Source organism: Halichoeres trimaculatus, unplaced genomic scaffold (assembly GCF_033239565.1).
Source record: "Halichoeres trimaculatus isolate MK-OKI-2021-1 unplaced genomic scaffold, fHalTri1.1 fHalTri1_scaffold_15, whole genome shotgun sequence".
NCBI classification, from domain to species: Eukaryota; Metazoa; Chordata; class Actinopteri; order Labriformes; family Labridae; genus Halichoeres; species Halichoeres trimaculatus.
In genome coordinates this window covers 17,737,263-17,759,687 of record NW_027437193.1, presented here as the reverse complement: position 1 = coordinate 17,759,687, position 22,425 = coordinate 17,737,263, and the positions used below count along the sequence as shown (strand labels likewise).

General features: G+C 39.1%; 2 protein-coding genes across 4 annotated transcripts; both read left to right on the top strand.

Annotated features, from left to right (window-relative positions):
* The first annotated feature begins 10 nt into the window (after window positions 1–10).
* LOC141804853 (THAP domain-containing protein 1) lies at window positions 11–12,072 on the top strand. 3 transcript variants are annotated; one of them, XM_074689500.1, is made up of 5 exons: window positions 11–423; window positions 1,369–1,528; window positions 1,743–1,903; window positions 2,221–6,308; window positions 7,188–7,325. In XM_074689500.1, exons 1-4 carry the CDS (start codon window positions 274–276, stop codon window positions 2,602–2,604), a joined length of 855 nt encoding a protein of 284 aa, XP_074545601.1. In that variant the 5' UTR covers window positions 11–273; the 3' UTR covers window positions 2,605–6,308; window positions 7,188–7,325. The 3 variants fall into 3 exon arrangements, with proteins under 3 accessions (XP_074545601.1, XP_074545600.1, XP_074545599.1); XM_074689499.1 differs by having other exon boundaries at window positions 1,740–1,903; XM_074689498.1 differs by lacking the exons at window positions 11–423; window positions 1,369–1,528; window positions 1,743–1,903 and adding exons at window positions 7,566–7,778; window positions 8,088–8,196; window positions 10,592–12,072 and having other exon boundaries at window positions 2,608–6,308; window positions 7,188–7,442.
* A 1,881-nt stretch (window positions 12,073–13,953) lies between these two features.
* elovl8a (ELOVL fatty acid elongase 8a) lies at window positions 13,954–20,406 on the top strand. Its single transcript, XM_074688597.1, has 8 exons — window positions 13,954–13,959; window positions 16,111–16,177; window positions 16,277–16,464; window positions 17,027–17,107; window positions 17,225–17,281; window positions 17,410–17,524; window positions 17,631–17,758; window positions 20,236–20,406. Exons 1-8 carry the CDS (start codon window positions 13,954–13,956, stop codon window positions 20,404–20,406), a joined length of 813 nt encoding a protein of 270 aa, XP_074544698.1.
* The last annotated feature ends 2,019 nt before the right edge of the window (window positions 20,407–22,425 follow it).

Here is a 22,425-nt window from a genome sequence, read left to right as displayed (position 1 = left end):
AGAAGTCCGCCATTTTGGCTCAAATAAAGTCAGAAGTATTTCATCACTCAGATATATTTTGTGTTTTATCCACTTATACCGTGCAAAAGCCAACAGGACATTGCTCATATTTCCACGGGTAACAGATTAATTTAGGTGTATGTTTTTCTAGTTTTAACACTGCGTAAGTAGTTGGTAAAAAAGACTCTAAAATCTGCATCTGACCCTCTCTGTCTGAAGAGCTATACTGACGTTTGCTAAATTTAGCTCTGCTGATTGTATATAACGACTGCAATGGGTGGCTGCTCTGCTCCAAACTGCTCCAATTCAACCAGCATAGGAAAACAGCTGTTCAGATTCCCCAAGGACCCAATCCGTAAGAAGAAGTGGCTGGTGAACTGTAAACGAGACTTTGAACCAACTCCTCACTCCAGACTTTGTCAGGTGAGTTTATTCAGGTACCTGTTTGTTGTGGTTGGTGTTTTAAAAGATTTTCTAAAGTCTACTTGTGATATTTCAAATGCATTTAAACAGTGGTTAAAGTAGAAAAGGAAAAGCTTTAATATATGTTTACTTTGTACAGGATAACTCAGGGGCATATCCAGAGGGGTGGTCAGCAGTTCCCCCTGAAATCTCATTGGCCACCACAAATTCATACATTGATTTACTGAATCACTTGACATTGTTATTTGAGCTTTAATGTGGCAGGCTGTAAGTAGCTTTCAAAATATTTTAATTAAGCAAACACATTTTTAATTTTGATTGTAAGAGTGCAAGCCTTAATGTCCTAAACTGTTATGACTCACATTTGAAATAAAAAAAAAAAGTTAAGTATAAAAAATTGGAGCAAATTGTTATCCATGAGTTAGAAAGGACTAGACTTACAGAACCCTCAGGTAACATTTACTTACTGGTTAAATTACCTAGGAAGAGTAACAGCTCTGTTGATTGTTGATTCATTATCATTAATGGTATCTGGCCTTGAGAAATTTGTAATAGGCCTATGTAACTTTGCAAAAGGTGAATTAACTTGAGCACCATCTTGGTTTGCAGTTGCAGTGTTCTTCTGCTCTTCTCCATGCTATTTTTCAGGCAAATTAAACTTTAAATTCATATTGTTTTTTGGTACAGACGGAAAAATGTCAGCAGCCAAGCATTATAGCTAGTGAGACGGGATGGGTTAATGAATGTTTTATATTTTTTGTGGACACAGACTAAAGTACTGCATAGACTGTCTTCTTGGCCCACTTCTCTGACTACCCTTTCTCTCCCTTTGGCACAACCAAGTGGCTCTAACTGTGTGCATATATCTTGCATTTTTTGTAGCAGTGAGTCTTCATTTGTTTTGTGTATGTTTGTATTTAGTTATCTATGAATTTATTCTACCAGGATCATTTCGAACAAAACCAGTTTGAGGAGTTTGCGAGGTCCCCCGCCGGAGGGAGGAAGCTGAAGCCCAATGCCATCCCCACTCTGTTCAGCATATCCGAACCTCCTTACCCTGCAGCCAGTACTCAATACATCATACTGCCCATGAAACCTGAACCAGGTAACCAAATGATTTCTTTATTTTCACTGTGAACACTTTTGTGTTGAATATGACAGAAACTGGGTGAAGCCTGATACATTTCATGGAAACAGCTGCTAAAAGTTGCAAAAGGTTCCCTGTCCTGGAGTAGCTACAATTTGTGGCAGTATATCACTCACTAAATGTGTCTCAGTCATCGCAAGACCATGAAGACTGTGCTCTGTGTCTGTAGTAGAGAAGGAGCTGAATTTTGGAGACCATGGCTATGCCAGACGCACCCCTCTGCCCGGCATGGAGGATGAGGATGCTGAAGACCATCAGCCCTGCACACGCTGTCAACTCCTTAAGAAACAGCTGGAGCAGGAGATGCAGCACACAGCAAGGCTACAGAGAGAGGTACGACAGCTGTTTTTGTCCCTTTAAACATATCCCTCTCTGCTTTTTTTTTTTTTGTCTTTTGATTTTCGTCATCTCTTTTTTTACTTGAAATGGTAATTATTCATTTTTACTGGCAATAAATCTTCCTTGCCAAGCCCAGGTACTGTAAATTGAATCTGATGTTAGATTAACTAAAGGAGTTAACTTTTTTGGTCATTTTAACTATGAATCACCATTGAAGAGTTATTTGGAGTAATAGTCTTTGGGTGAGCTGTAAGCCTTAATGTTATATACACGTCCACAAACTGCCCTTCTTTTCTGCATGTCTCTGTCAGGCAGAGGAGATGAAGAAGCGTCTCTATCGACTCGACCGCATCGAGAAAGGTCTCCAGAATTTTCTGTATGAGGATCAGATCCGTGCTCTGTCTCTCAGCAAGCGCTCGCGACGTGCCGTCTGGTCCCCAGAGACCATCCTGAAAGCAAGAAAGATCCGCTGTGCAGTCGGCACAAAAGGCTACGAGTACTTGAGAGAGCTGGGGTACCCTCTCCCCTCCTACAGGACTCTGTGCAACCGCCTGGAGACAAAGATCATGGTGACGACTGACATGAGCTGTGAGGAGCTGGCGGAGCTCGGCCTCGGGCTCATGGCCACTTGTGACAGTCCAACAGGAGGAGTTGGAGACAATGACGACGAGGAACTGATAGGTGTTTTGTCCTGATCAGAGAAGGTTATGAATAAGCTGAAGAAAAGTCTGGAGAATGAAACAAGAAGATAGAACAAGAGGCGTTTTCTGTCTGTCTTCAGCGCCAGTATAGATGTGCTATTAGTATAACAGAGTCACACAGTCATGCTTGAAATTTGCAATTGCAGAATTTTGCAGTCAATCCTGGAACACAAATGTCTTGTCTCTTACTTTGAAGAAGCTAAGCAACCAAATGTGCTGCAATCTGACATTTTGATAGTAGTTGAAATACTCAGATGTCCTGAGTAGAGCTAAGCTAGATTAGGGAACTTTCCAGATTTAAGGAGGAAAGAAACTGATGTCAGATACAGTGTCTCACACACTCCTCTTTAGAGCTGCGATAAAAGTAGACATCACCTGTGTTACATGTGAACTGTTTTGCACCAACAAGACAATAATATTTAATTCATCAGACTGTATTCTGGAAACGTTAACTGAATTGAAGAGTGTGAAACATTGTGGACCGATAATACATCTACTGTCTTGCTGTGATGCTCCGTTATGTGTCCTGCACACAGCGCCAAAAGTGCTGCATCATGGGATGTTCTCATTTTCAAACCTCCCTAAGAATCCGTTATTTCTTCTGTATGTAAAATTTTCATATCAGTACAGTACATCTAAAAACAAAATATGCCATATTGATGTGTCTATGATAGGCCCGTATCTGCCTTATGATACAGGCAAACATGTTGTGAATGCAGAGCACACATCTGAGGTTAGATAACCAGAGTGCTGTGACTTTATTTTATGCTATGATCTGAGCTATGTACATTAGAAAAGCTTTATTTTTTTGAGAAATTTACCCGCGTGTAACATATGATGACATTTGGAAAGCAACAGCACACACAACAGGCATTAAAGTGAATGTCTCAGAAATTATTTGCATTTCAACTTAAAGTTACAGTTGTTGAGTGTCAAACCAAACTGTCAGTACAGTGACTGAGCTCCTGAAGCACATTGTTATCACTGCTAACTCTGACGGACTATATCTGCTGTTATTGTGAAGCTAAGTCACTAACCTTTGTTACCCTCCACCCATAGGTGTCCATAATAAGGTACAACAAGCCACAATTTCATTCATCAAAAGGAGAAAAAAACACTTGAAAGCCCTGCCCTTCAATAATATACACAACAATTAAAAATAGTTTAATATTAAAGTTAAAAAAAGACAGAAATAAAGCACAGTTTTCCTGTTTGACTTTCCCTACTCTGAATGACTTCCTGTCCTTATTTAATGCCTCAGTCTCAAAACTTATAAGAGGAATCTTAATCTAGTTGCTAAACAGACTTAAGTTAAAAACACTTTTTTTTTTTCTAATTAGAGCACACAGCTTACACTTTCGTTCACAGAGTGCGCCAAATCAACACAAACTGAAAGTCTCTCATCAGAGCTGTAGGTAGTGCACAGTAGCATTAAATCAGTCAATTTCATTTTCACAATAAATTTATGGGAACTGGGACAGTGTTGGATAAAGAGGGGAGTGGACAACCAAGAACATCTGAGATCAAAGAAGGAGTCATGTAAGCTTTAGTTCTCTTTTTAAATTGATAAAAAAAAAAAAAAAAACTTCAATATCTATTCCTTATTTTGTCATAATTGTCACATATTTGTCTGTTCATTTGCTTTTGTAATGTTTTTTTTTTATTTTAAAGAGACTTTATGGACACCCCCTATTGCACGCAGGCCTGCACAGGAAGTATACTCATAGTAACAGTGACAACAACACTGACATTTAAAACTTAACCACTTGTGTCCTTTCACATTTCTGTATAAAGCAAAAACTCACTGTCCTTTCAGTGTTATCTGCTCCACAGAAAGCAAAGGATGAAACACAAACTTTGACCCTGACTGGACTTTGAGCATTTCCATAAGAGATTGAATAGTCATTCTGCAGCTGGCCAGCTACCTGAGCTGAACTATGATATTGAAAAAACACCTGAAGATTAACACGCCATGAATGGCGCATGCTAGTTTCTAAAGACTTATCATTGCCTAAAGCTGACAGCACAGTGTCTTCTAATGATTAAGCTCTCTGCAGTTGATGTGACCCTTCTGACCCACTCATGCTGACAGTCATTGATTGCAGTCTGTTTTAAAAGAGGAACCACGGTTTTGTTTGTCACGTGGAGGCAGTCACCTTCAAACACACATTACAATGTAAATATTGCTCAATAATTAGATCAACATGAAATAAGGTGAGCTCGTTTGATGGGAAACAAAACAGTCACTTCAGCAGGGTCAGGGCCAACCTAGATGCTACTGTCAACATGCTTACCTGAATAATACCATTAAGCAGGTGATCTGCAATATGTCTGGATAATACTGATATTTGATTTTCACAGCAAACCTTGCTATATATCAGAATGAGTGGGCTGCGAAAACACCCCAAAAATATCAGTCCAGTGATCTTCAATGAAGCCAGAGACAATAAAAATGAATAAATAAATAAACAAGAAGTTTTCTTTCACTATTAGCCTACATTGTTGGCACTAACTTTTACCTGACTTGAACTGCCAGTATCAAAATTCCTGAATGTTCCCATGTACATATGAATAAAAGAAAGGCGCTGCAGATGACGTGCCAACAGGGCAACCAAAAAAGTAAACAAATAGTTGACTTTGTATTAGCTGAGTTATCTTGACTTGTTGTGAAATCTTAATGTATTGGATTTTTATGTTAGGTCAGTGGTTCTCAAACTTTTTTCAGTGACATACCCCCTATGGCATGTATTTTTTCCACCAAGTACCCCCTAATAAGCGCGAATTAGTTTTGGTTGGGAAAAAAAATGTAAAACAGTGCTGTACAAAAAGTGTCTATTGGATAAAGTACTCGGTTTAGGAACTTAAACTTATTTGGATTCAAACATCGATTAAATAAATTGTGTTAAAGGGATTTTTCTTGGTTGATGTTATTTTGAATATACATTTTTGAACCTGCGTACCCTCTGGAGTGCCCTCGCGTACCCCCAGGGGTACATGTACCCCCATTTGAGAACCATTTTTTAGGTTATACTGTCTGATTAAGTTACCTGTTCACCTTAAATCCTCTGCCATGTCCGAGTGATCCTCTCTTAACCATGGTGCTGTACTTCGTTAGGCCACCTCCTACATCTCACATGTGACTGCCGCAAAAAATAAAATGCTTCAGGCCTTTTTAATTCTCATTAATGATGCATGCTCAAAAGTCATAGGGGACCGTTAACTTAAAAAGGGGCCAGTGGTTATTTTTTTCATGATTAAGAAAAAAAGAAGAAGAAGAAAAGAGAACATCCCCTCCTCTGGTTTTTGACAAGTCACACCTTGATTATGCCAAATAGATTCACAAAGTGGTTAAATCATTTCTTGCCCCCCTGGTTAATAAAGTAATTAAGAAATAATTAAAGGCTCTTTGGTCCACAGGAGGACACAGTTGTCCCTAATGGAGATTTAACTTTTGGTGTGATGGACACTGATTTTACCAAAGCTCATACACTGCTGCATTACAGTACTGTTATGTTTGTGAATAATAACCTCCCACCCACCCACACCCCTTATCTCTCTGTCTGTCTGTCTGTCTGTCTGTCTTTCTTTCTCTGTTTGATTTGGGGGAAGTGCTTCATCAACCCCACACCCACAGGCTTTAAAAACACCAGGGGCTTACAGTCTGTTTATATGGGTCACAGGACAGAGAGAGGACAGAGGTAAGAGCTTCTTTTTCCTCTTGTTTGTTTACATCTCAATAACTTTTATTCTTTTTTTTTTTTTTTGCTTTTACATCTCTTATTTAGAAAAATTATCCTGAGTTAACCAACTGTACACATTTATTTTTTTTTTTGTTCTAGCAGCATGTTATTTTTTATTTGCCAGAATGATTGTCTTGTTTTCAAAAACCCTCATTCTGATCCCAGCAATTAATTTAAGGATTCCTTTGTGTTTCTATATTCTTTGTATTAACAAAGTCATGTAAACAGTGTGAATGAGGACTACAAACTCCAATGGGTTGCTCAGGGTGTTTTTCAAACACTGTTAATTCTTAAGGTGAAATTTTAGAAAAAAAGTTAACTCATGTAGAAGAAAAATAAGTTTAAAAAAAGCTCCTCATGTATGTGTTTTTATTGTTTGTGCAGACAGTCCAGTTAGTGAGGCTGTAAATATCTGACCCAGCCTCTTTTTGTCTCCCTGCCTGCCAGCCTGTCTGTCCCTTCTTTGCCCCGCGACATTCTTCTCTCTCTTATCTCCACATGTGATGACAAAGACAATGAGGGTTTTCTCTTTTAATTATTTGGGGATCAGACTGACCAGAGTTTTTGTTCAGAGTGTGGGGTGGGGGCTGGCAAAGACTAGAGTGTTTTTAACTCAGAGTGCACAATGCGCCCTGCACAGCTGTTAGTGTATGATTATCACACAATCAAGGCAAAGATCTCAGGCTGTTTTCGACTATCTTTTACGTACAAATAAAGAGATGTTTACCCCTTATGTTTTTATGTTTTGATTTCAAAATGATCACGTGTCACCTGTGTGTCTTCTTACTGGGAATTTCTTCCTCAAAGCTTCCTGTTTTTTCTCACATCTCTGGTCAGGTGGATTCAGTCCAGCCCAGGAGCCACAATGTGCTCTCTCTTGTTGCTGTGGATGTGCGCGGCCCTACCAGGCCTGCTGATGGCCTCACATGTCACACTGTTTGTAGAGGGGGGCTCTGATGTCTCCCGAATCTGCAAACCTGCCCCTAACTGGGAGATCAAAGGAAAGGCTCCCATGAAAGAGCTGCTGGGAAATGTAGTAGTGGTGGCACTTCTGAAGGCCAGCTGACAGTTCTGTCTCACTCAGGCCTCCAAGTAAGAAAGCGTTTAACTGACCTGGTTTCTTCTGTCTCTACTGTTTGTTATTTTTCAAACAGAGTTTGGATTAACAGTCAGTTAATCCCGCCTTCCTTCTTATCTCTGTCTGTCCCTCTGCAGAATCCAAGGCCTGCGTGATAAGCTGAACCGCAGTAACTTGACTGAGGTTTCTTTTATGATAGTAAATGAGCGTGATGCTCACTCCAGAGCAATGTATTGGGAGCTGCAGAGGAGAGCGCCCCCTGGTGTTCCTGTGTATCAGCAGGCTCCGTTCCAAGATGATGTGTGGGAGGCTTTGGATGGGGACAAGGATGACTTCCTGGTTTATGATCGGTAAGGCGAACTCCCTTCCCAAGGCATGTGGATCAAATTATTTTAATTTGCCAACCTCTGCAAGCTTCAGCTCTACATCCAAAAAATGCATAAGATCTCTGGATTTGTCCTGAAAGCACTCCTTGCTCATCAGTATTTTCTTGCTTCAGTGTGACAGAAACTGAGGATTACAGAAAAATGCTAAAAATACAGTGAATGGTTATCGATTGTGTTGTGGGGGAAAAGAAAGGAAAAGGAAAGAAAATCTGACCAAAATAAAACATGAACTAATTCTTAACTTCTTTTCATTCTGTCTCATTTTTCCCTCAGGTGTGGACTGCTCACCTTTCATATCGTGCTGCCTTTCAGTTACCTACACAACCCTTACGTAGAAGCAGCAATCAGGGCCACTTACCTTAAAAACATCTGCAACTGCTCTGTGAGTTATCACTGAACACCCACACAAAGACATGTTTGCACACAGAGAAGTGGTTCATACTGTAGTATAATTATGTGACTGGTTACACAATTTAATTTCCATCTATTTTGGATGCCAACCTTTTTTCCTTTCCCTTGAAAGGGTAAAAAAAACGTGTTGATAACCATTCTGCACTTTGCTGCATATTCCTTTTAAAGGTCCCATATTATGCTCCTTTTCTGTAGTTTATTATGGATCATTGATGTCTTCATGAAATGGTAGTTACATGTTTTGGTCCAAAAAGCCAATAAATCAAGCACAGCAGCATTGTTTCCAGGCTCTCACAGCACCTCTGTTCAGAACGCTCTGATTCAGTGGGCGTGACCTTCATATGTAAATGAGCCACCACTGATACCGCCCCGCTCTTCCGTGTCACTGAGAGTGGCGCCATGTAACCATGACTACTGAGCTCCGAGTGCACAGTGTTTGGAAAACAGCAAAGCTTGTTTACCGTAACATTACAGGCTAAAACAACAGGCTAACCGTAGCTAAAGTTAGCATCCTGAAGCTAACACAGAGCCAGGGGGGACACTGAGGAAAAGCTCTTACATCTGCTCCACAGCACACAGCATTTAAAACACTCACATTTCCAGGGTTCGAGGTTTGTTGGTGGATGGTTGGTAATGCGCCTGGATTCAGGACTAGTCTATTAGCTAGCCCGTTGTTGTGCTGTCCAAAGTTGGAAAAGCAGTCGGCCATGAAGTGACTAGCACACACAAGCACAGTTTTACTGAGTGTAGACTGGCACATTTCCTTGATAAATGACTCTAGCCACTTAGTGGGAGGGGGGGTATCTGCTACGGTGAACGGTAAATTGCCCCTGATTGGTCTAAAAAGGGAATCGCTGACATTAGCAAATCCCCAAAATCCAAACAGCTCGTTTTAGGTCAGGATTTTACATTCACAAGCACTACTAAGTACAGGTTTTGTCATTAAATATCACATTTTGTGGGCTGGGAGGAAAGCCAAAGACCCACAAATTTCACTAAAAGACTCAATAAAGTGATTTTTGCATAATATAGGACCTTTAAATCTACAGAGAGGCTTCCTAAAACTTCTATGTCTCTGCTAGATTATGTGAAGCTGAGCTAATTTACAGACAAGACATCACTTTGGTTAAGTTTGAATGCTTTAGATGCAGCAATATCAGCTGCTGTGAGCTTTGGTGATGGTCAGCTGAGTTTACAGGTTCATGTAGCTTCCATTCTAGTTCAGATTCGCTCAAAAACTTTAGGAAGATCCAACCACACCAACTAACAAACTAACATGCATCAAAAGTAGAATACTGTAGCTTTTCACGAGCAGGCCTCCCTGTGAGCACATTCAAACCTATGAGATGATCCAAAATGTAGCTGTGCAAACCTGGTCCTCAACAAAGATTTCTTTCTTTCAACCCCTTCAAAGCCTTTTTGTTTACAGAGGAAAAAAAACTACATATGCAGAATCAGTCAGCTTTCTGCCAGGTAATTTAGAAGGAACTTGAAAAATCAATGTCCCCTTTAAGTTAAAACTGCATTGGGTCTGTTTGTGGTAATGATGGATCAAGTCACAAAGCAACAACAAAGTTAAAAACACACACAGAGATTATACCCATCACAGACTGAGTGTAAGGAGCATACGTGATCAACAACTCAACCCATTGATGTGTTTTTGACCAGTTTAAAAGTATCCTGGCTATCCTGCGAGGACCAATCATTGTTCTACATCATGACGTTATTTCCACAAAGTTTAGATAATGCTAAATTCAGTATTTTTTAGAGAATCGTGGCATTTTCAGAGCTATTTCACTGAGTCAGAGAGCAGCCTATTGTGACTTACTAGTGACAGTGAAACTGAGGCTCAGCAGGTACAAATAGGATCACTCGGGGGAATAAACTTTTAATGTGAACTCAGAGATGTTTGTCATCATTCCTAGAGTTGACTGTCACCAGACATGATGAACTCTAAGGTCAGGGATATAAAGCATGAGTTCCCAACTAAAAACAGCATCAAGATGCCTTGGCTGACTCTGTCTTTACAGTTTCTGAACATCTCCCTCTAAAAGGAACCTCTAAAACTTGTTTTATTTTTTTTATTTTTTAAACGCACCTTAACTTTCAGTTTCTTCTGCCTGAAGTCATCTTGTGTAAAGCTCTTCAAATTGCCTTGAAGTTGAAATATGGCCTTGCTTTTTAGCTACAAACTTAGCCTTTTCTAACCTTTGTAAGAAAAACAATGTTTACATTGGCATTTCAGTTATCCGGATAATATTTTGAAACGGTCTCAAAGGTTCCCTCCCAAGTGGACAAAAAAATGTAACAGCTTAATTCAACTCTTAAAATAGAACTATATTCTGACTCATGTTCTATTTTTGCAGGCCCATAATACTTCATTGAGCAGCAACAACAGCAGCAACATGGCAACCCATTCAAATACCACATCCTCCACAAGCCCATTGGAGGATCAAGAGATGGACACCACCCCTTCCCAGTTGAATCCCAGCCACAGCCACCATCAACACCACCATCATCAGCATCACAGCAGTGGGCAGAGCCAGTCCCCTCAAGACCCCCAAACACAACAGAATCAAAATCTTCAGGATCATCAACATTATCATCAACATTCACATCAGCATCAACATGAACATCACCACCACCATCATCATCACCATCATCTTCATCATCATGGAGACCATCATCATGGTAACCACAGTCATCATGGTGGAGCTTAAATGGATGATTAAGATACCCATATGATACACAGCAGCGTGCTGCATAGCTGCTGTTTCCTCCTAGCTTAGCCAAGCTTGAGTTGTGCAGCTAAATTCCTGAAATAATGATCAGAAGCAATAGAATGGCATAGCTCACTGTTCCTCTCTAAAACAACATGTTTTACAATCATACAACAGCTAATGTTAGCATTCAGCCTCCTCTGGTTGAATGCAAGCAAGTAAAACAATGAATAAAATTTGAAGGTGCTTCCATTTGGCCATTGGATAGAAAATAATTTATTAGCTCACCAATAAAACAAAGGAGTTCAAACAATTTGACCAGTTTCTGGTTATCTTTAGCTGAAGACTGTCTGAATGCTAACACGCCTGATGCTAGCAAACAGATTATGCAATATGATGTTCTGTGTTAAATTCCCTTTTTTTTCCCCTGAGGATTTCAGCTGCCAGAGTCTTTTAAAATGATTTTTAAAAAAGTAGAAAGAACAGTTCTCTTTCACAACCTCTTTGTTTACAGCTTATCTTAGCAGCTCACTAGCTTGTATAGTTAGCAGCCAGGAAGCAGCTAATATACACTCTAGTTGTACAGATTTTGCTGCAGGTATAAAATCTCGGACTAACATTGAGGCTGCAATAACTGTTATGCTGTCAAAGACCTGATTGAATGCTGACATTAGCTTTTGCCATAATTAGTTCAACAGAAATATGACAATGTGCTAGCTTTTGAGCTACAAACTCACACGGTGTCAAAGGAGCATGCTCCTGTGTGTATAAACGTTTTAATAATTATTGTTTTACCCACTCTTGAGTTGTTTAGACTTTAGCTTCTTCATGTATTTGTGCTCTGACTGAAGTTTGCTGAGTAGTCCTGGATATGTTAAAGCAGTAACAAGTTTGTAGTTTCTCCACCAACATGTTCTCACCTCACTCCTTTGTGTGAATGATGTCACCCGTCCTCTCCTGTCCTCTTCCATTAATGAAGTCTACTGTGTAAAACCTGCTGAAGGAGGCTGTAGATGGATGTGTGTGAAGAGACTGGATGGACTGGTGGTTGTCTTCATGCAGATAGAGACTGAGGATGTTGTACACAGCTGGTTGGAGAAGCACACTCAGATTACTGTGTGCACATTTTCCCCTCTGTTCAGTTTCTGCTTCTGTCAGTGAAACTGTGCTGCTATACTCTGTACAGATTAAAAGGACTTCAAGAGTTCAACATGTTTACCTTTATTCATTTGAGTGTTAAAAAATGAGATGCTAAGTGAGATTATCAGATAGTTTGATAATTTATTTCATCAGTGATAAGATATAAATAACATTTGCCCAATCATTGTTGACTTTACTCTTCACTATGTTTATCCACTCAGTACATTTTGTAACAATAGTTTTTGATTGTGTTTCTTCATTTTCATTTAATGTATGACAATTTAAAAGGATTTTTTTTAACATGCTGAAATGTGTGCTTCAAGTGGTTTTTAAAACTAAAAACAAAGGTTGTAACTCTTTCTGCAGCTTGTGGAGCCCATATCCAGTTAGACAGGCAAGTTGGGCCTTTCTGTGTGGAGTTTATATGTTCTCCCTGTGCATGCGTGGGCTCTTTCTGGGTACACTGGCTTCCTCCCACAGTCCAGAAACATGCTCATCAGGTTAAATGGTGATTCTTAAATGTCTGTAGGTGTGAGTGTGGTCGTGAAAGGTTGTCTGTCTCTGTGTGATTGACTGGTTACCAGCCCAGGGTGTGCCCCGCCTCCAACCCAAAGACAGCAAGGATAGGATCCAGCCACCTGTGACCTTTAATAGGATAAGCGGTAGAAGATGATTGAGACTTCAGATGAGTAAATCAGACTGTATAACAAGGAAGGTTAATAGTGGGTGAAAATGCTTATCATGAGTGTGTCAGAAGGAGGGTTTGTGGGATGAAGATGTAGACTACATGAGTTTTAAAAGTTATTTGAAAAGTAACAGCTAAGAATGCAAGGGATCAGCTGGAGAGGAAGAAAAAAACAAGGTAAAGAGAGCTTACACAAGGAGGTTCCTTTAAAATAAAACCCATGCTTTGCAAACATAAGGAGAGATGAAACCTGCTTGAAGTGTAAAAATTACAACAAGTGGAGGAGCTGATGACTTGACGTGAGACCCTGACACAAAAACATTATAATACAAATATCTTTGTTGTAAAGATTTGAGGACAACAAGGTACAACAAGTGCAGATTAGGAGTAATGAAATAAATGATTATTTCTTACTATGAAAATAAAAATAGAACAGTCAAAGTTTGTGTACACATGTTCACTGATTATCACTGAAAAAAAAAAAGATTTTACCTCTAAATTCATAATTAAAATAATAATGATATGGTAATGTGACATTATTTTATTTACACAGTTTTGTTTGATTAGAAGCACTAAAACATGTGGATCTTTTCAGAAAGACACAATTGTCTCCCTTTTTTAACTCTTTACAGTACCAGTATTAACAAAAAGGTGAGTGGGCATTTTTTTTTTTTTTTATGTCAAAGCACTTAAGTCCAGAGATGCTTATTTTGTAGAAATACATAACTGAAACAAACCAATTTAGCTGGATCCGGGTCCAACTCTTACAGATCCAAGACCTCATGTGACTACAGTGTCAAATCATATTATTAAAAAAAAAAAAAAAAAAAAAAAAAACCCACAAAAGTCCCAAATATACTTCTAAATTTACCTCTATATGGAATATGATGTAAATGATAAAAATTGGATGGTAAAAGCCTTTGTATCCTAAAATATTCAGAAAACACCTCACCTGTTCCTTTTAAACACTCTGTGAACGGCTGTCAGGTGCCTGACCGGACTACAAGAATATAAAGACACTCTGCCATATGTCATCCTTGAGTCACACACACACACATGCAAACACACACACTCACACAGGGAGTGGATGGATTACCTCAGTGCTGCTTCACACACAGCTGAGATGCAGCACACTTTGACTGACAGGAGCTGAGGAGGAGAAATAAAATCATCCATCATCAGAATGACGGTAAGCTCGCTTTCTCAAATCTGTTCTGTCCTGTTCTGTCCTACAGAGAGAAGTGATAATCAGACATCTATAGAGTCCCTGCATTCGAACTGCTCTTACCTGTAAACAACAACTACAACTAGCGTGTCCACTAACTGTTGCAGTTTCCCATGATCCCTTGCTCTGTGGGTCTGTGTCAACGATAGAGATAGAATTAATAACAAAGTCTGTTTCTGGCTTGAAAATGCATTCTTTTAATTTAGATATGCAAACACTTTATCGCTGAAACCTGGAGGATAAACTTGAGCACGCTGTAGAGTCCTTACTGCTGAGGCTTGTCCTGTAATCCTTTACCGAAGAAGCTACTGGGGCAGCTAAACTGCTTAAGTCTGTTTCTCCTGCTGATAATCACCGGTGTAAGGGCAGTGAATGGGTGAACCTATTACTGATAAGAGAATTATTCATCATTATGTGTGATCTGTGAGGTGTAAATCACAGATTGATGCCAAAAATTACTTCACTAAGAAACATAGTATAAATAAAACCATGAAACATACCACAGTCTGCACAAGTATCAAATAAACAAAATATATTAATAAAATGTATTAATAAAAACAACAAATAGTAAAAACCTACATTAACCGCCAAAAACTTGTGAAAAATTTTCAATGATATATATTTTTAGGTAAATGAACGAAGTAAAATAAATAAATAAAGCTTCCTGAATGACAGTAATTATTGAATTTAGTTTCCAGTATAAATCATCATGAAGTTCTTTCCAAAGTGGAGGTCACAAAATGTCATCCAAACTGTAATTACAATCACATATTTTGTCCTGTACTATAAAAAAATAAAAACAAAAATGTTGTTTTATTTTACGTAAAGTCATGCAAACAGATAATGATTCAGTAATTTCTTTGCTACCACAAGACCTCTGAGCTGAGTAAGCAAGAATGGCATCTGTATATGTTCCCATAGATGGTCTAATTTTTTTCTGATTATTTAAATCTTAAGCTTTATTTTAGTTTACTTTAAGATTTGGCCCACAGCAGTGGTTTACCGGTCTCTGGCACTGCTATTTTGGGGGCCGCTGGCTTTAAGAAAAAGAATATTCAGATTGAAAATTACAGAGGCTGGCCATAGTTAAAGAAAGAAAGAAAGAAAAGATTCTTTTACATTACATCAGTCTTTTCTATCTCAAAAATAAAGTGAACGTTTGTTTGCAGATCTTCCCTCTCCAAACACTAGATGGCAGCACTGCCTTGTGTTACTGTCACCTTCCCATAGTCAACCTCAGTACACCATCACTCATCAGAGGATAATTAGTTATTATCCATCATCAGGAGATACATTTGGATTAGTGAGTATAATCTTTGAAACATAATCCAGATTATCTCTGTGCAGCCTCATTGATTTTTTCTTCTTTATGTAAGAGCTTCAACAGAGGGTTTCATTGGTAGGCACATGGAAATATTCTCTATAGAAAATAATTTAATTCAACTTACTTCACTTGAGTCATCTTGTTGCTTTGACTGAGATAAGTTAAATCAGCATGAATTTTCAAATTTAGGACACTTGAATAAAGTACTTACAATGTGCCGTTTGTTAACTCAATTTCCTATTTCAAATAATTTGAACTAGAAAAAAAAAAGGTCAAGAGAACTACAAAAGACATTGGTTAAATGTAGTTCATCAAGCGTTTAGAGCAAAGTGATTTTTGTTGTGATGACATTTTTTAACCATGAGTTAGGAGGGAAAACAATGGATATAGGACTCTGTATTGAGATTTTGCACATAGGGTAAAGGCTGTCTGTGTTTAAATGACACACACCAACTGTCTTGTCCATCCTGACCATAGCCCATCAATTCATCTCATTTATTAGCATAAAGACTTAATTCACTGTAAAAATCATTGAGCACATGGCCCATGCCCTGTGAAGCATGGACAGTCGGTCCATGCAGCAGATTCAAAACAATCAAAACACTAAAAGGACATCAAATACAGCTGTGACTTCAGAGGCCGAGGAATAAGAGACTTGCATCAAAGAATGTTTGGTCTTTTTTTTACCTGGTCAGTCTTATCTGGAATTGCATATCTGCCCAAATAAACTCTCAAATTTTGTATTAGGTGTTTGTTTTCAAGTGTCTCCTGCTCTTGGGCTCACTTTGCAGGGTTTTCAGGCTCTCAGCATGTGGCAGAAATTACAACTATACTACCAAGGGGTTCTGGGAAATGGAGGCAAGTCATAAAAGTGTCACTTTGTCTATTTAATAACACATTTTGGTCTTTTATGATGGTAGATTTTTAATTTTTGACCCTTTTTTTCCCTCTGTGTAGACAAGAGGACGGACGTCTGGCCTCTGGTCTACTCTCCCATGCCTGTTGCTTGTATTTTTCTGTGCTACCTGTTCGTCATCTGGGTGGGACCAAAGCTGATGGCTAAAAGGCAGCCAGTCAACCTCAGATCTGTCCTGATAGTTTACAACTTTGCCATGGTCTGTCTGTCTGCATACATGTTCTATGAGGTAACACTTTTGCTGTAATTAGAAACTTTTGGAACAGTGTACAGTGACTGATGAGGGTGAGACTCAGGTTTGCACATCAGTAACTCTAAGTATCTATCATACAAAATGACTGTGTAAGATCCTAAATAGAAGAAAAAAGTGGATAGAAGCTGGAATGGAAGGGACTGTTAGGTCAGTTTTGCCATGGATATCAGTCAGCTTAGCCTCTCTGTGAAGAAAGATGCTGTAGGACCAAACTTGACTATTAACTGTAGATTGGATCAGTTTAACCTCAAAATTTAACTTCTCATGTGGGTGATATACTCTACATGCTACTGACAAGTATGGAAAACCCTGTAACAGATCAAGACTTATCTCATTAACATGGAGAACAATATCCAGTATACAGCAATCTTTTGTCATTGATGTGTTCACAGCTTGATTCTGCAGTCAAAAAAAAAGAAAAGTGTTGAAGGGGTAACAGGAAATGAAATCTTCCTCTTAAAAACTGACAGTTCTTTTTCACAATTGAAATAAAATTGGGAAGCAAAACATTAAATCAAAGCAACTTTTCTGTGTCTAGTTCACAGCCTCCGCCTGGTTGGCTGGATACAGTCTGCTGTGCCAGCCTGTGGATTACAGTGACAGCCCACTGGCCATGAGGGTACATCTTTACTTACGTCACATTTAGATTTTAAGCCTTCTTTAAGGCAATATTTACAAAATCTGTTCATTAAAAGTGAATTTCAACACGGATAATAACAGGTTCTCCTCCTGACAGATGGCTAAAGTGTGCTGGTGGTTCTACTTCTCCAAAGTTATAGAGCTCAGCGACACCGTAAGTATGGGCAGAGGGACATTTAGGGTTGTTTTATCCTTTCAGGTGTTTCATTTGTTGTTGACTAAAACTAAACTCTCTCCCTCTCTCTCTCTCTCTCTCTCTCTTTCTTTGTGTGTGTGTGTCAGATGTTTTTCATTCTGAGGAAGAAGAACAGTCAGCTGACCTTCCTTCATGTTTACCATCACGCCACCATGATCTTCAACTGGTGGGCAGGGGTTAAATATGTGGCTGGTGGCCAGTGTGAGAGCACACCAACACACACTCAGAATACTGCCATGAAAAAAGTGAAAGTTTAGATTTTAAAAGGAGTAAAATGCTTTTCGTTTCTGGGTTTGTCTGTCCACAGCTTTCCTGATTGGTCAGATTAACTCTCTGGTCCATGTGGTGATGTATTTGTACTACGGCCTGGCAGCTCTGGGCCCGGGGATGTTGAAATACCTCTGGTGGAAACGCTACCTCACAACCCTGCAGCTGGTCAGTATGTGTATACACTTCAGATGTGTGTGTGTGTGTGTGTGTGTGTGTGTGTGTGTGTGTGTGTGTGTGTGTGTGTGTGTGTGTGTGTGTGTGTGTGTGTGAGTGTGGGTGTGTGTGTGTGTGTGTGTGTGTGTGTGCGTATGTGCCATTATTCCCTGTGTACTTTCCCTCTGCTTTCCTATCCTTTTTCTTTTTTTGTCACTCATGGTCCAACCTTTGACTTTCTAGGTCAGGGGTGGCCAACCTGTGGCTCTTTGATCCACTCATAAAACTGATAAATTGTTGCAAACGTTGGGATCAGTATTGATCAATACTTGTGTGACGGGATTGACACTTAAGTTTCAGTTTCTCTTCTCTACATGTGCTCCTCTCAATCGCTCATGTGCTCATAGATAGATAGATAGATCTGAAGTCTTATCTTATCTTTGTCTTAAAGTTGACAAATACACTAACAGGTGTGTTATAATAATGCAACCTTTGTTCAAGTTGTTAAAAACAAGAAAATCCTCAAAATGGGCTTTTGTGAAATGCAGTGAACATGTTGAATTCAGCTGCTTATTCTAATAGAGATTGGTATTCCTAATAGATTATTTTACTGTTTGTAAATAGTTACAGCTGTGCATGCATTTTGGCAACAGAAGGGAGTTAACCACCAAAAAATGCATTTTTTTCCTTAATAACATCACCTCAACAGATGATAAACAACTCCCAGCTTTAAGAGAAATCAGTGTGTGGATGGAAGACATCAACAGGTGGTCATATAGTCAGAGGACAAATCCAGCGTGTACCACAGGGAGTGGTTTAAACACACAAGTCACTCAGTGCTGATGACAGCATTATCAGTTGACGCTTACCAGACGGTGAAATATAAAGACTTAGTATGAGACCTTAGTCAAAATAAAGGAGCCAGAAAACAATGTCCAGGCAGAGAACTGCACCAAATATATCAGAATAATAATGACTGATTTAGGATTACTTCCTATCATAGTTAATAGTTCCATAATACATTCTCCACAAATTATTTAAAAATAGAATCCTTTAAAATGAACATCAAGTTATCAATCAGCATAACAACTCATTTTGTTAACTTTGTTTCTGATGCCTCATGTGTTAGCAGAGCTTGATTTATGACCTATACTGCCAGCCAGCAGTAGAGGGAGCTCTACCTTTTTACCTTTCACCATTGATTAGCTGCAACAACGTACTTTTTATGGTCTTAAAGGAAAAACTGGTTTTAATTTGGTTGCAGTGAGAGGGCTGACTACCCAGTTGGTGAACAAATCACAATTAGCACAGGTTTATGAAACTGTGCTGTCATCTCATTTCAATGAGTTAGCGTTTCTTCCATCTGAAATGGTTCTGGATAGTTCCAAAATTCCACAGCAAAGCCTGAATTTGTCGCATGAGTTCGACCTCCTCTGTGCCAACATAACGCCACCTGCTCACCTCCTCATTGTCCGCGTTGGTAGTTAAAATAACTGGTCGGCTTAGTGGCGCTGAAGCTCCTCGCGTACTACTGGACCATCTGTTTTCTATGTGTAGCACTGATGAAGAAACGTATGTCATGTAGGCTTTTTCTCTCTGTGTGGCTTCAGCAGATATAGGTCAGTGTGGTGACTGACTGCCATTATGTAACAATAACTATGCTGACCTTAGAGGTGACCCCCAAGCCTTCATTATCAGACAGCTTCACAGTTTAGTGAACTGAGGCTGAAACAGGGAAGTTAATTGAGGAGACTGGAGATTTCTTTGTGTGTTTAAGGAGGTCTCTTTTGTGTTTTTGGAGAGGTAATTATTATTTTACATTGAGAGGGGAGGTGTTTGTGCGGATTGGTAAACTTGGATGAGCAGTCTTCATTGTTTTCATTCATACACTTAATCTCTACATAATGTTACCCACAATAACCAGAAAAAATGGCAGTTATGATGCCTGTGTTTCTGCTCAGATTAAGAGATAACTGCTAGCACAAAATCTCTCTTTTGCTTTTCAGACTTAGACTAGTTATAAAAAATACTAATAATAAATTGTTTTTGATTCACTACATCTCTAGAATGATCACCCTGCTTTTCACAGCACAGACTTTGCAGCAAATAAATGTGTGACTAATGTTAAAAAATAATAAAGTTTATTACATATGACTGGAAAAAAAAAGTTCAAGGATGACCTTTTTAAAAAATGAAAATAATTTTGAATCATAGTGTGAGATTGAATACAGCTTTTGTTTTCATCTGTATGAATGTTAGAGTTTTTAAAGTTATATTGTGATAAATGCACCTCTTCAGGTTTGATTTTGCATCATCAAGTTCTTATGTAAGAAGATAAGGATTGGGTATTTAGCTGAGTCTTTATGTGTTGATATCAAAATTATCTGATAGGTGGCGAATTTGTGAATTTCTTCCTTTATAATCTTTCATCTTTGTCTTACTCTCTTCCCCTGTGTGTATGTGTGTGTTTCTGTGGGTCTGTCTTTAAGCTCCAGTTTTTCATCGTAACCATCCACACCACCTACAACTTGTTTGCTGACTGTGACTTCCCCGACTCCATGAACATGGTGGTGCTGGCCTACTCGCTCAGCCTCATCGCTCTCTTCAGTAACTTCTACTACCAGAGCTACCTCACAAAAAAGAAAGACAAGAAGACATAGAGAGGGGTGGCAAGTCAGGTGCATGTACCGAGGTGACATGCAGCTGACATGAAAGGATTTAAAAACAGAATGTAATGCAGAGAAGACAAAGGAGACACGACAGAGAGGATAAAAAAGCTATGTTTGTTATGTTAATATTTTATGGTAATTACAGAATGATTTTATATGAACACAAAACATTACCACATGAAAACCTCTACAGTGACATCAACGTTAACAATAAATTCAAACATTTATCATTTTGAGTCTACTGAATGCTATTTTTTGTCTTTAATACACAAATATACAATAATCCTTCATCAGTTCTGGTCATTGAGCCAGCACAAAGACCCCTTGACAAAAAACACTCAACACACATTAACCCTTGTTTGATCAGCCCCCTCCCCCAGCTGCTAATAGATGAGACCCTCTAATCGCCTCTGAGTTGCTTTATTCTTCTCTGTCACCCATTGGTTGGAAGAAACGGCCAATCACACACAGGCTACCATTAACTCTGTATCCTCTACACTCCATCTTTTTCTCCCCTCCTCCCCAGTTTCTAAAATCTAATCCATCTTACCAAGTGGGAGCCCTCAGCCCACTGCGCAAGCCCCCAGCTCCATCTGTCATGATGTATAAATCTAACTGCCTGAATGAAAGACGCTCCCCCTTGTGGCCACAAATGAAAGAGCCATTATGAGCTGAATGAATTACTCTGCTTCCTTTGCATTTCATCCCCCCTGCCAGCATCACTTATTCTCATTCTGTTCAGCATCCATGTCTCTGCTTTTATCTCAGGCAGCACATTGGTTTGGACCATCCTCTGTTCCTCACTCAACAGGGGGCAGACAAAATAACAGATCACTGCATGAAAAAGCACTTTGAAGTGGAAAAAAAAAAAATCAAAGTTTAAGAGGCAACTATTCTGGTGAGCTCTTTCAATACCAATCTGCACGATGTGGCAACTTTGCAAAGTTCAGACAATCAGTTTTCAAAGTGTGGCTTCATCCAAAACCACATGGAAAAAGGTACAAAGAAAAAAAGGAGCCAGCGTGGTCACAAAAGTTTTTAAAGGCAAATAAACTTCACATCTTACGTCTTTGTGCTCATATGATGTTATTCATTTCATCAGTTTGATGTTTTTTTCGTACTTCTTTCAGTTTTGTGTGTTTTCTAAGAGAATAGTTGTGAATGCAAACATTGTAGACTTTGTCTCTCTACTGACAGTGTCTGTCAGTGTCTTGCATCCAGAAAGGAGGCATTTATAGTTGCGTTATGAAAGCTTGGTGTACAACTGTAAGTTAGTGCAGGAGTATACCAGTACGTTATACTCGAGTACAAGAACAGTTACTTTGATTAAATTTGACTTAAGTAGAAGTAAAAGTGACAGTATGCAAAACTATGAGCTCCAAATACTTTCAGAACATCTCTTCCTGTGCTGATAGTTGAAATAACCAACAGGAGACCATAAATGTGAGAACAACACAGATTTACGCTGAAGTTCCTGAATATTTGAGTTTCCTTATAGTTTTTGTTTAACACCTTGTAGACGCTCCCCCATATCAAGTCAGAGTCTGTTGTGAGTCAAAAGAGTTCACTATTAAGTGTCTGGTTTGCAGGACAGCTTGTTCTGATCAGAAACAGGTTAAGGCTAACATCTGAGCAGACTGTGGTTGGAAAGAGGTGTCAGCTTTATCTAATCTATGTTTCTCTGAGCAGTTTCCTCCGTTTAAAGGTCTCATATTATGCAAAAATCACTTTATTAAGTCTTTTAGTGAAATTTGTGGGTCTTTGGCTTTCCTCCCAGCCCACAACATGTGATATTTAATGAAAATACTTGAACTTAGTAGTGCTTGTGAATGTAAAAATCTTGTCTTAAAATGAGCTGTTTGGATTTTTGGGGTTTGCCAACGTCAGTGATTCCCTTTTTTGACCAATCAGGAGCAAGTCTGACCTGATTGGTCCACCGGAGAAGATACCCCTGAATCCCCTCCCTGCCCACTCCTCTCCCCGCTGCTGGAGAGAGGAGTGTGGACGGTT

What these genes read in the sequence shown, in the direction of transcription:
- LOC141804853 (XM_074689499.1), top strand. Translation starts at nt 274, where the DNA reads ATGGGTGGCTGCTCTGCTCCAAACTGCTCCAATTCAACCAGCATAGGA. An exon ending in CTCACTCCAGACTTTGTCAG is followed by an intron (nt 424 to 1,368) that starts GTGAGTTTATTC and finishes TTATTCTACCAG; the next exon opens with GATCATTTCGAACAAAACCA. An exon ending in CAGCAAGGCTACAGAGAGAG is followed by an intron (nt 1,904 to 2,220) that starts GTACGACAGCTG and finishes TGTCTCTGTCAG; the next exon opens with GCAGAGGAGATGAAGAAGCG.
- elovl8a (XM_074688597.1), top strand. An exon ending in TTATAGAGCTCAGCGACACC is followed by an intron (nt 17,282 to 17,409) that starts GTAAGTATGGGC and finishes TGTGTGTGTCAG; the next exon opens with ATGTTTTTCATTCTGAGGAA. An exon ending in ATATGTGGCTGGTGGCCAGT is followed by an intron (nt 17,525 to 17,630) that starts GTGAGAGCACAC and finishes GTCTGTCCACAG; the next exon opens with CTTTCCTGATTGGTCAGATT.